The sequence below is a fragment of the Sander lucioperca genome, chromosome 22 (assembly GCF_008315115.2).
Source record: "Sander lucioperca isolate FBNREF2018 chromosome 22, SLUC_FBN_1.2, whole genome shotgun sequence".
NCBI classification, from domain to species: domain Eukaryota; kingdom Metazoa; phylum Chordata; class Actinopteri; order Perciformes; family Percidae; genus Sander; species Sander lucioperca.
This window is the reverse complement of record NC_050194.1, coordinates 23,910,788-23,923,997: the sequence shown is the minus strand read 5'-3', so window position 1 is coordinate 23,923,997 and position 13,210 is coordinate 23,910,788. Positions and strand designations below refer to the sequence as shown.

The 13,210-nt window shown below is 40.2% G+C and overlaps 1 protein-coding gene across 1 annotated transcript; it reads left to right on the top strand.

The window, feature by feature from the left end:
- Positions 1-467: 467 nt before the first annotated feature.
- Positions 468-9,819, top strand: kctd2 (potassium channel tetramerization domain containing 2). The gene is made up of 6 exons (XM_031314983.2): positions 468-1,169; positions 2,778-2,886; positions 3,001-3,092; positions 3,816-3,911; positions 5,061-5,186; positions 6,539-9,819. The coding sequence occupies exons 1-6, from the start codon at positions 810-812 to the stop codon at positions 6,566-6,568; spliced, it is 813 nt and encodes a 270-aa protein (XP_031170843.1). The 5' UTR covers positions 468-809; the 3' UTR covers positions 6,569-9,819.
- The last annotated feature ends 3,391 nt before the right edge of the window (positions 9,820-13,210 follow it).

The window sequence follows — 13,210 nt, the reverse complement described above, 5'->3', positions numbered from 1 at the left end:
TTAAAGTAAATTGTATTTTGTACTTATTTGTATTTTTAAATGATTTTAATTGAATCTTATTTAATTTGATTTGCTTTTAAATGTTTCAAAATACATATACTTGAAAATATAATTGAACATATTGTTTATGTATATATTTTTTATATATATATATATATATATATATATATATATATATATATATATATATATATATATATATATATATATATATATATATATATTCATCCCTATATTTTAACTTGTACTATTTCATGTTTTAGATTCTCATCTAATTTTTACCTGTGGTTTTCTGTTTTGTAAAGATTACATCAACATTGTTGGAGGGAGCCTGAAACCCAAGATTTTCAGTGACAATGACTGTTAGTAACCTGTAAGTGTAGATGTAAGTGCATCTGACAATAAATAACTTGAAACTTGAGAAGCTTAACAAAAACATTTGCTTTTATTTTGAAAAATGACGACACAGCGGAAGTAAACAGTAATCACGTTACAACCCGGAAGAATTGCCTTTCTCTGATTAACGTTTGAATAGACAAGAATGAGCAATTTATCTCGGGAAGAAACGATTAAACGCGATGCTGCTAACATCGCACAGCCTTTGAGAGACATATCCGTGTCTTAATCTTCGGTACCGGAGTCAGAGGCGGTCGAGTGTGAGCAGCAACGCCCTGATGCCAGCAGCCACCCCGTCGGAGAAAAATATCCTCGCTCTGTTTACAAATCGGCTAGGAGACATTGTTTCCTCGCAGTGTGTAGTTAGCTAGCTAATCGTGCGGTTGTGTGTGTTTTTCAGACGAAGAAAAAACATGGCTGAACTGCATGTTGTGGAACAGAGCGGCACTGCAACCATAGAGCAGCCCGAGCACCGCGATGTCCGGGGCTCGGTGCGCCTGGCGTCGCCCACTCTCATGGTTCCTCCGCCGCGGAGCAGCCAGCTCAGTCCCGGCGGGGGGTCGAGCGGCTGTGGCGGACGCACAGTCTTCGGGTTCCCGGCGAAGAGCAACCCGAGCTCCCCGTCCGAACCGGTGGACAAGCCTGGCTCGCGCTGGGCTCGCCTGAACGTCGGTGGGACCTACTTCATCACGACCAAACAGACGCTGTGTCGGGACCCCAAATCGTTCCTGTTCCGACTGTGTCAAGAAGACCCCGACCTGGACTCCGACAAAGTGAGCACATAAAGTCATAATAATGACAGTTGTTTGTAGTAGAGCCGCAAAGATGAATCGATTAATCGATCAGTTGTCAACTATTAAATTAACCTACCAACTTTTTTGATAATAGATCCATCGTTTAATTGATTAATTGTTGAGTTATTTTCTATGAAAAAAGTAAAGAGTTTCTGATTCCAGCAAACTGCAATTCTTTGAGTTGTGGACAAAACATTCTGACATTTTATAGACCAAACAACTAATCGATTAATTGAGAAAATACTCAACAGATTAATTGACTCTGAAAATAATTGTTAGTTGCTGCCCTACTTTACTTTTCAGACAATATAATAAAAGTAAAAATGCAGTAAAATGTATGTGTGGATCTTAGAAGCGAGCTTCACCGTTTCCTTAAAGTTATTTATCCATTTGTCTTAATCATAATATGTTTTTAGGCCAGTGGTGGAAAGTAGCATTTACTCAATTACTTTGAGGTACTTAACTTAAAAAAAAAATGCAATTTCTACTACTTTATACTTTAACTCCATTACATCTCAGAGCAGGCACATTTTGTACTTGTTACTCGACTACATGTATTTAATAACTTTAGTTACTTTGCAGATTCAGATTAAAAATACAAAATATAGTCGATTTTTTAAAAATGATGTATTATTATAGGTTAAGATACAACTCTAGAGATCCCCTGGGGATAATTCACAAGTTACCCAGCAGTATACTTGTACTGTACTTGCAGATAGACCTTTTTGTTATAGAGTAAAATCCTTTTTGTTTAACCTGTAACAGCCCCAAAATTGCCATCGCCAAACTCACCAGACTCCATTTAAATAAACATTACTTTTAGCCAGGACATTTGCACATGTAAATGGGTGAATTAAGGGTTTATTTCAACCTAGTGCCGCTTTGCCGGACCGTCCTCCAAAGCGCCCTGGAGGAGGGTCAATGGAGCAATCCCAGAAGTGGAACGTCAAGCATATAGACTAATTTTAACCAAACCAGAGTGGTGATTGTTGGAACATTGGAAAGACAAACTAAGAAAGCTTTTGATTGATTTATTTTATTTAGATTGTGTCGACTTTCGATGAAGTGTGTTTTACGATGTAAAAAATCATGTTTATTTACATGGAGTCTGGTGGGTTTGGGGATTTCTGAGCTGTGTCTGGTTAAACAAAATTATTTTACTCTTTAACAAACAGGTCTATCTCTTTAGGGATCCTTTCATAATGTTGTCAGACACTTAGAATAATAATCTGAGCCTGTCAGTGGCAAAACGAGCACTTTTAGTGAACGGAAATTGAAGGTTTACAATTGTCCGCTGACGTTACATTGCAGCTTGTTTCGCCGCTGCCCACTGAAGCGTTCTTGCTTAATACTGGACCAATTTCAAAAATTGTTTTTCCCATCAGTCACTTAGACACAAAAACCATGGGAAAATAGGGTCGGAAAATACAGAAGTTTCCCTTTAATGGAATGAACTCATTCTTCTCCTTTCTGTAATTTTTTTCTGGACATTATTCGACTCAACATTTTTCCCTCTTCCAATTTCTGCAAAGTAACGACAAAACCATTCCTCCTCACAAATGTCGACCCTTTATGTTTTTCCTACAGGACGAGACAGGAGCCTACCTGATCGACAGGGACCCCACATACTTTGGCCCCATCCTGAATTACCTTCGGCACGGAAAACTGATCATGGATAAAAACCTGGCTGAGGAAGGTAAAACGTTTGGATCCCTGTTGCTGCAGAGTCGATATCTGTTAGTGAACATTCATTTAGAGCAAATAGAAACCAAACAACGAAATCTATTGATCAATTGTTTGTTCACGTCAGGTGTTCTCGAGGAAGCCGAGTTCTACAACATTGCGTCACTGGTGAGGCTGGTTAAAGAGAGGATACGGGACAATGAGAACCGGACATCTCAGGTACAGAAAACACAGATAAATCTGTACACCATTTAAATTCAAATAACTTTATTTGTCCCTGAGGGGCAATTAGGAGGCACGAAGAGTGGCACATGAAAGGACAGTTCACAGACAAGTTGCAAATACGAATAAATATATAAATAAGTACATGGTAATACATTGTGTAATGCTGTCCGTTGTAAAGTGCTAATCTAGTAAAAGTCAGTAAAAACCAAAATTAGAAAAGGTGCTGTGTGGCCGGGTTGGCTCAGTTGGTAGAGCAGGCACACATATACTGAGAGGTTTATGCCTCGACGCAGAGGTCCAGGGTTCAAGTCCGACCTGTGACGATTTCCTGGATGTCTTCCCCCCTCTCTCTCCCCTTTCTCACCTAGCTGTCCTGTCCATTAAAGGTGAAAAAGCCCAAAAAAATAATCTAAAAAAAAGAAAAGGTGCTGTGGTGCAGTTCTTAATTTTGAGTCTGAGCACGGGGTGGTAATGGATACTGGATCAGGGAGGTTGGGAGTTCAGAAGATGGACAGTCCTGGGGACAAAGGTTGCCCTTCTTCTCTGCGTCCTGCAGCATAGGCAGCGACGTCTGCGTCCCGAAGGGAGCCTCTCAAACACAGAAAAGAGAAAAAAGACTTTCTTGGGGTACAAATATAACCAAAATAGCTATTTGTGTTTGTGTGCACATTATTGATGTTATTTTCTGTGTGTGTGTGTTTTGTTTACGTCCCTCAGGGTCCTGTGAAGCATGTGTATCGAGTACTACAGTGCCAAGAGGAGGAACTCACACAGATGGTCTCAACCATGTCGGATGGTTGGAAGTTTGAGCAGGTGCAGAAAATACAGCTTCTATTTTTTCTCCTCTCATCATGTTTTAGTTCAAAGCTGCTGTTTGGAGAAAGGCCTAAAACTTTTTATTAAGACATATGTAATATCATTGAATGCTAAGAGATTTGTTACTAGAAGATACAAAATTGGGATGCCTGTTAATTCATGTTTGGGATCGATATCAAACCTCGATATTGTTTTGAAGTGCTGATAGTTAGCATCATATGTCAGGTCACACTCACGGTTGCTACTAATGACTCGTTTTCTTTTTAATTTGCTGATTATTTTGTGTAAAATGCCCACGACATAAACAATCCAGCCTGCTACCTTGGCTCTGGAGGTGACTGTGATAATTAATTATCACATTCTAAGAGACTTTATTATCACCTGAAACTACAACAGAAGCTGGAGACGGAGAGTGCATTTTAGCTTAAAGAATTACTCTAAAAATGAATGCTGGTATAACATAACTGCATCAGATATGTTCTTTATACAAAGAAGGGTGTTTCAAAGTGATCAGCTCCCAGTGATAAAATGTGAGTTCAGTCTGCACGTCAGGCAACAACGAAATGTTGCAATTCTCCATCTGATACGTGTGAAATCTATCTAACACTATGCATTAAGTTGCTTATATAACAAAGCTGAATTTACACCAGTTACATTATATTCACTGCTGTAAACATGCAGTGAACAGGAAATGATTTCAAATTCATTGTTATGTTGGCCTAGTCATCTAAAACCCAAAGACATTCAATTTATAATTATATTAGAGAAGAGTCCCGCACACTGACCAATTACGCAAGCAATCATTTATTTAGAAAAATACAACGTTTCGGTCTCAGACCTTCATCAAATTTACCTGATGAAGGTCTGAGACCGAAACGTTGTATTTTTCTAAATAAATTATAGCTTGCGTAATGGTCGGTGTGCGGGACTCTTCTCTAAGCTTTTGATCTGCTGCTTTTGATCATATCCTACGCACCTGCTTGACAAAAGAGGTGTGCAAAAAAGCTTTCTTACGTAATTTATAATTATATAAAACAGAGAAAAAGGAGCTGGAACTCAGAGAGAGAAATCTTGAGAAATAGAAATATTACCCAGAATGCTGATTGTTTGTTTACATTTTTTGCTCGTCTTTTTCCCTGTCCTCAGCTCATAAGCATCGGCTCCTCTTATAACTACGGCAACGAGGACCAGGCCGAGTTTCTATGTGTAGTTTCCCGGGAACTCAACAACTCCACCAACGGCATCGTCATCGAGCCCACCGAGAAGGCCAAGGTGAGCCGTCTGCTGAACACCAGTCACTCAAAACCATAGCCTTTATTTTTCTATTTGTTAACAAATCCCATGAAAAGACCAAAACCACCAGTGAATTCATACTAACAAGTATTGTCCAGTCCTTCCAGAAAAATGCAGAGTTTTTTTGTGATTGTTGCGGGCAAAAATCCTTGATTATGTGGCACGTTTTCTTAAAAAATGCGATGGAATATGCGGGATATTTATGCAATTTTATGCGATGAAATTGCGGGAACTTGCAAAAATTGCGGTTTCATCACGGCTTCATCGCGGGGTTTGCAGCTTTTCGTTCACGACACGTAGTTACGTCACTTCATAACGTTCCCATGGCAACAAGGGAAAATGGCTGAGTCTGGCTGAGTGTGAAGTAAACGCAACATTTTTCAACTTTCTGCTAAGATATATGTGACTTTTTTGCAACGAAAATGCGGGGATTATGAAATCATGCAAGCCCCGCATATTTTGCACGGAAATCGGCAATTTATGCGGCGAAAGCGCGGTGTATTTGAAAAAATACGGCCCCCGCATAAATATGCAGACTTTGGCTGATTATGCATTGAATTATGCGATCGCATAATCACGTTTTTCTGGAGGGACTGATTGTCTGTGCATAGAAATCTAATATAAGTTACATTATTTTATACTTTATTTGGTAACACTTTACTTGAAGGTATCTGTCATGTCACTCTTATGTAGATACCTTCAAGTAAAGTGTTACCCTTTATTTTTTAATTTTGTCTTTTTGTTTTGGAGGACTGGGTATTTTTCACATCTTCATGCCTTTAAAATAATGAAATCCGAGAAGGGAAAAAAGGTTGGGAAACACTGAACTAGAGCACCAAATGTGGATTAATTCACCACTGAAAATAGTCCCCGACAAATGCACTATTACCTCCTCCTCTGCGACCAGCTGTTTTAGGAAACTTTCTTTTTTCTTTTTTTATGAAACTATATATTTGTGAGCCGTTTTTCAGGATTTACATTTTCCGTAGGAACCTGAGAGATTTGTTGACAATCAGAAAAATATAAAATATCAGCAGTAAGGCTGAAACAAAAAAAAAAAAGTCTTTTTATTGATAAATCTGTTGATTGATTTTAATAAAAAAAAGTCAAACAAATTGTGTAAAATGGTCCACCAACAGTTCAAGACAGTTAACTTAAAATCATATTAAAGATCCTCACATTTGAGAAGCTTGAACCTGAAACTATATGTGTTATTTCCCCCTTTATAAATGACTTAAACTATGACTTGATCACACCAGCTTCAGTTAACCTTCGCACAATTGGGCCATTTTGTGTCCTTCACTCACGTATTCCTCCTTCTGTCCTCACAGATCCTTCAGGAGCGAGGCTCGCGGATGTAAAGAGACGCAGACGCTGAGCTGAATAACACTTTATCAACAAAAACAAAACAATAACATGAACATTATCTCCAGTTTTCATCACGATCCATGAGTTTACCCTCCTCCTCTCTACCATCGCCGCCTTCTCCATCCTCATCAACCCCTTCTTGTCCCTCCTCCTCCTCTGGTGTGCCTTTCCACAGCGGGTGGGAGGGGGGTGCCCCGACGCCACCCTGATTTGTCTTCTCCTCCATCGCCGGCTGTGGAGCGCTTCAGGGGAAGTTTAAAAGGGATTACAAGTGAGTGGTTTTCCTCATAGCAGCTTTAGTGATGGGCAGTGTCACGGTGCCCGTCGTTATTGTGAGTGGATGGACGCCGAGCACAGAGCTACTATAAATCGTCATCTTCATCGTTATCACCGTCACGTATACATATTGGCTCCTCAGGACTCTCAAAGGACATAAAGGAAAGAACACAACTCCACTGACTGAGCCTCTATACCCGAATCTGTTAATGAAGTGAACGCCCGCCGCGTCCCCTCAACAGACACAGCAGACCGAGCCAGGAGGTGGAGCAGAGTCCGATCGCTCTGTTTGAGCCAGCCTGGTGCAGCGTTTTCACCCGCTCTCTCTCTCTCTCTCTCTCTCTCTCTCTCTCTCTCTCTCTCTCTCTCTCTCTCTCTCTCTCGTCATTAGAAACACCTTAAACGAGTGACAACCTATCATCTAACAGGCGTCCTGTCTCAGAACATCACGACATCCTACTCCTCCTGTTTCCTGTTCCCGGGCTCGATTTTGGTTTGTCCTCCCCCCCCCTCCCCAGGGAGAAAATTTTAGGATATTTCCGCGCAAAAAAAGAAAACCAATGCCTCAAAAAAAAGACTACACCTGTGTACAATTTGTCAAGGCATGTGAGAAATCTATATATATCTATATCTATATAGGCTACATGATGAAATTATATGAAATGCAAATGGTGGAATTACTGATTTCTGTATCATAGTTGTCATATATTTACATATTCTTGGTGGGTGAGTCTATTTAAATGATGGGAGAAAATATCATTTTTCCGTAACCAGTTTGTCCTGAAGGTTTCCCGCCCGGTAACACGGATGTGAGTACGTGGATGCAGTGCCTCTCTGCTTTCTGTCCAGGACTGAAATATCACAGTGTTTTTTTTTTTTCAGCTGCACGTTTTCTGTAGTGTTCCTCAAACGTTTTCTCTTAGATATCCTACTTTGATCTCTTGCATATCTTAAAATTGTAATTAGGGATGCGGAAAACTGTGGTTGCCATTTTGTCCAGACAAACGTGGCGTGGATTGGATTGGACCGTGGCCCGTTTGTATGCTGCCTCAAACCTCTTAAAGCACCCCTCTCTCCATGGCCTTGTGCTAGTCTCAATATTCACTCACTTTGCAGCTGCCTCTGTTGCCGGTCCTCAACTTAATGACTGTGTTGTCTTACATTCTGCAGCACTTGTAGCAACTGTGTGGCGCAAGCTGAATTTTACTCCTCCCCCTTAAAGCCCTGAGATACCCGAGCCTACATCATGACAGAGATTTACAGACTGTAAGCGAACCTGCCACACGGCTTCAGTTTCCTGAGCTTCAGAGCAAAGCCTTTATTTCCGATGTTATGTGATGTTGTTTTTCTTGGCTAAAGTATATTTCTCTTGAAATATACTTGACATTAAGTTGCGGTGTGATAGAGCTGATTTAAACACTTGAAACAACATTGGAGCAACGTGTAAATACATATAAACTAGCCTGATTCTATCCCTCTGAACCGCTGCACATAGCTCTGAATTTATATAGAGACTTAACGATTATCATGCTAAATATATGAAAGTATGTGTTCTTAAATTTATTTATAGGTGATTTGCACTTTTGTGCAAGTAAACAGAATTGGCTTTTACTTCAAATGTGCATTTCCAAAACCTGTAGAGCTGCAAGTAACTTGAAGCTGAAGTCAATTAACTGATTAGTCGATGAACAGAAAATGTATCTGCAACCAGAACTTTCTTTTCTCTGTTTTATATCATTATTAATGTATTATCTTTGGGGGGTTGATCTGATAAAACGAGACATTTGAAGATGTGTCTTTGGGCTCCAGGGATATGTGACATTTTTAACTTTTTTAGATTAAACTATTAATCGGTTTATTGAGAAAGTAATCCGTGAAATAATCGTTAGTTGCTGCCATAGCCGTCCCCAAACTGTAGGGCTTCAACTTGTGATTGTTTTCATCATGATGACCCTTTTTTTTTTTTTAAATAATCAATGAATTGTTTAGTCTATAGACTCAAGTTCTTTATCATGCGCACAACCGTGAAGCAGAGAAGCAGTCGTTGGCAATAAAACTCCCTCCGACAGTACTCATCAAATATGTATAAAAATGAGAATCCAAAAATAGTGTGAGCTAGAATATAACACATACAGTAAAATAGACACCATAACAATAAAAGAAAAAGAGAAAGAAAAGTAGAGGAGGAGCTTGAGACATGGAAGCCATCCTTGGCGCCATCTCACCTCCACTCTTAAAATGTCAGAAAATTGTGAAAAAAATGCCAAATGCAAGGGTTTTTTTTTTTTGCCGGTTAATTGGCTGCATTTTTCCGTCGATCGACTAACCAATTCATTGATTAATTGTTTCACCACTTCACCCAATATAATGTTGTTACTGGTGCATATGCAGCCTTGTTATATGAGCAACTTAATGCAAAGTTTGAGCCATATTTACACATATCAGACGGAGAGTTGAAACATCTCGTCGTCGCCCATCCTGCAGACTGAACTCACGTTTTAAACCACCGTCCCTAAAAGCTAAATCTTGAATCACTTTGATACACCCTTCTTTGTATAAAGAACATATTTGATGCAGTTATGTTATATCAAGCATGAACAAATAGAGTGCGAGAGAAGAAAAAAAAATACCTGTGCTCTTGTCCCTGATGTTCAGTCAGGCCTCCGAGCTTAAACTTTGATGTGACCTCCTCTTTGTTGTTTTTTTAGTTTTTCCTCTCGCGTGTGTGTTGTGCAGTTTTATTCTGCTAATCCGAGTCGTGAGCACACCGCGTGCTGCTAAAAATGCCCAAACGTCTCATCGAGGAGCACTTTTTTTTACTCCCTCGTTGTCTCTCTGGGCCTTTTGCAAAGCATCTTGGGTGTTGTTTCCCCTTCGTCTGTGTCCAGTGTTGTGCCTTTTGACCTGTGTTGTGCACAGTTGTTCTCCCCTCTTTTATCATAAGGTGCCTCTCGTACCTTTTAAAAAAGCCAGGAGGCACCTCCCTGAGGTATGATGTATAATGCGGTCTTTAGCTTGTTTTCTATGGTTGGTGTTTCAGTGAGAGGCAAGTCAAACAAATCCATTGTCCCCTGCATTATTTTATGTTTTTATGATACCGACAAACTGAAAATGATTACCAGCTACTGTCTCTGTGCCATGTGTACAAATTCCACCCACAGCCCCTTATCGCTCCTGGAGCGTCAAGATTGTGTCCCAATCTGCTGTAAACACTGGTGGTGGTGTTGCATTGTGTTTTACCAAACTGGGAGGGAAGCAGGGAGCAATAGACAGCAGGAAGACCAGTCAGAGCAGATTGTCCCTCCTCTGCTTTTATCTTCAGTGAACTTCAATTTGACTATTAACTCGCCGTCAGTTGGCGTCTTCGTTTTCCTTGAGTTGCATGCTGAAGCCATCTCTAATGATCCCATTCTTAGATGTATGTAATCAACGTTTTAAAAGCACTTACTGTACCTGTCACCTTTGTGGAACCAGTTATATCTTCCCTTGGTTGCGTAGCTCAGTGGTTCCCAAACTGTCGTTGAGTCCGGACCGAAGAAGAGATCACTCACAAGATGGTTTTAAAAGATAGGAAAGCAACAACAAAAAACATATTCCTGCTTATTTTTTTCAGTCTTTCCTCTAATTATTGTGTTTTATTAGCCATGCTAGCAGTGTGCCTCTATCGTCCAAACTGAAATATCTCAGCAACTATTGCAATGAAATGTTGTGCAGACATTCACGGTCCCCAGAGGATGAATCCCTCTGACTTCACCTAGCGCCACCATGAGGTCAAAATTTCAATGTGTGCAATACTTTGGTTCATGATAAAATACCTCCAAAACTGTTAACATTGCCCTCAGCCTCAGCTGTTCTTTGTGCTAAAGTAAGGTGGTTAGCAAGGTAAACATTTGCCGCGTTCACGTGCTCCTCCGATCGTCCCATTTCCCGAGTTGGGAAGTCGTTCTTCTGACTTGGGTGTGTTCATGAGCTTTAGGTCGTAATGTGGAAACAACATGGCCTCTACAAAGAAGACGTGTCGTATTGTATTGCTCAGAGCGTTTAAACAACGCGTTGATGGCTGTTTCCAGTCGTTTCGTTGTTTGAGCTTCATAAAGCACGGGTCCCCCTTCTGTTTTTATAGCGTCTGGTTGATGAGTTGGCTAAGGCTAGCGTCCCAGTGAAGATACATATTGTATGCTGAAACACTTTGAAGCTTTATATTTTGTCCCGGACTCGTTGCAGCATCCGTACACTCCCTAAAACCACTCAAATATTTTTGCTTAACCCGACTTGCTATCAGGTTAATGCTCTGAAATAATTTTCCTAACTAATCTAATGGTTACTAACGGTAATACCCTATTACAAATAACGTGCAAAAAATGTATATGCAATACGTGAATTAATGAAATGTTTCTTAAAGGGGAGCTATGCAGTTTTGGCCATTTCTTCGCTGTTTTCTCACTTTTTGCTGGCAGGTTTCTCTATAGAGCTCCCCCTACAGCTTCAGAATAGATAGTTGTCAGCTCCTATGTTTACTCATGTCTGACTCCTCCCTCGGTCAGTCTGCCGTTTCCTCTTCCTCTGTTCTCCGACAATGCTTTCCTAGCTTTCTGCTTCTTTTTAGCTGGCTCAGCCATGACAATAGTGTGAAAACTCCATCGCTACCTTGTTAGCCGGTTCCTGAATGGGCGTATGTGTGCAGTGCCGTGAAGCAGTTAATTACACGGCGAGACCTGATATCACGCGATGCTTCCTGACGCTGAGGCCAGTGGCTCGCCGGCCGAAAGTTAGACGGGTGGTCTTTCCGCTCACAGGCGCTAGGGGGGAGCGAGACGACCACCATTCACCTCGAAAAAAGTCATATAACCATTCCAATGTCTCCGAAGCTGTTCAGTTAAGTTAAATTAAGCTAAAAAAAACTGCATAGTTCCCCTTTAACATCAACCCCGCGTTAACTTTCGTCCGCCACGTTTCTGCGTGACGGGCCGTCAACTCGGCACGTCGTATACCAGACTTACCCTGACTTTCCAAGTTGTTTTTTCGACTTCACCACATTCACGTGAATTATCGCAGTCGGGAACTCTTTTTTCCGATTATTCCGACACCACATGAATGCAGCAATTATACCCGCCAAACATCAGCCTGTTAGCTACTGAACCCAAAGCAGCACTTTGCCTAAGAACAGCTTTTCAGAGCTGCTAGCATGGCTGTAGATTTTTGACCATATTTCTTGTTAATCACCAGACTTTTTTACTTCTTAAGGAATTGTGTAAATAAAGGAACTGAACTGGTCACAACCGATATACTGATAGTATTTTAAAGGATCACAAACAGGTTGGGAACCACTGACCTCTGCAGTGTGATTATCTGAACATTTTTAATCAAACACCCATTTTTTTAAAACAAAAAAAGAACTTTTGACCATTACTTTTTACTCTCACAGGCTCTAGTTAGTCTACAGAGTATGTGCAATCTTAACAAATCTGCAAAATAAAAAAAATAAAAATATATCTCTGTTGTTTGGGCACGTGAAAACACGAGAGCATGCATTGTTCTAGAGATTATGATGTGTACTGTGTACTGGGTTTATTCTGACCTCTGTGTTGGTGCAATGTGTGTGTGATGCATGGTGGGGGAGCAGAGGGACGGCATGGCTCTGTGGTTTTTAGGTGTAGATTTGTTGTTGGTCTACAACTAGACATGTTCTCTACTCACATGTTTCTTTGTTGTTTTTGTATCTTTGTCATGTCCGTTCAACAGATACAGACTAGCTAGCTTCAAACTCAAATCAACCAACCAATCAGATTGGCTCCTAACCCCGGTTTAAAAGCGTTTACCGCAGCTCAACACACAGAAGAAAGATATATTTTTTTTAAATCCATGGATCATGTTGCCAGTTAATCTGTAAACACCTGCATGCGTTTGTGGACATGCACATCTCATTTAGAGGTATTGAAAAAAGTCACCTATTAACCGTTACTTTGTGTTCATTTATCAACAGTATTGATGTCAAATGTGAATATTGTCAACGGAGACTGTGGAGAAAAATGTTTGGAAGCTGACAAAACATTTTATTTGTCTGATTTGTTTGTTTCACTTTTATTTATTTTATATTTTTTGAATTTTGTCTACCGATGTTTCTTTACATGTAACAATTTTAACAAAACCCAGTCTGGTTTTATCATAAAATGTGTCTGTGTTTTAAACAACGTGGCTCACTGATTTGTTGGCTCCGTTTACCGTGGATTTCAAAAGATGAGGAACATACTGAAGTGTTTATATCAAGAACATAGGGATGTAACGATACACTTAAAGTGCTCATATTGTGCTTTTTTCCCTGTCCTTTATATCTTTTTTGCGCATGTAATCGGTTTACA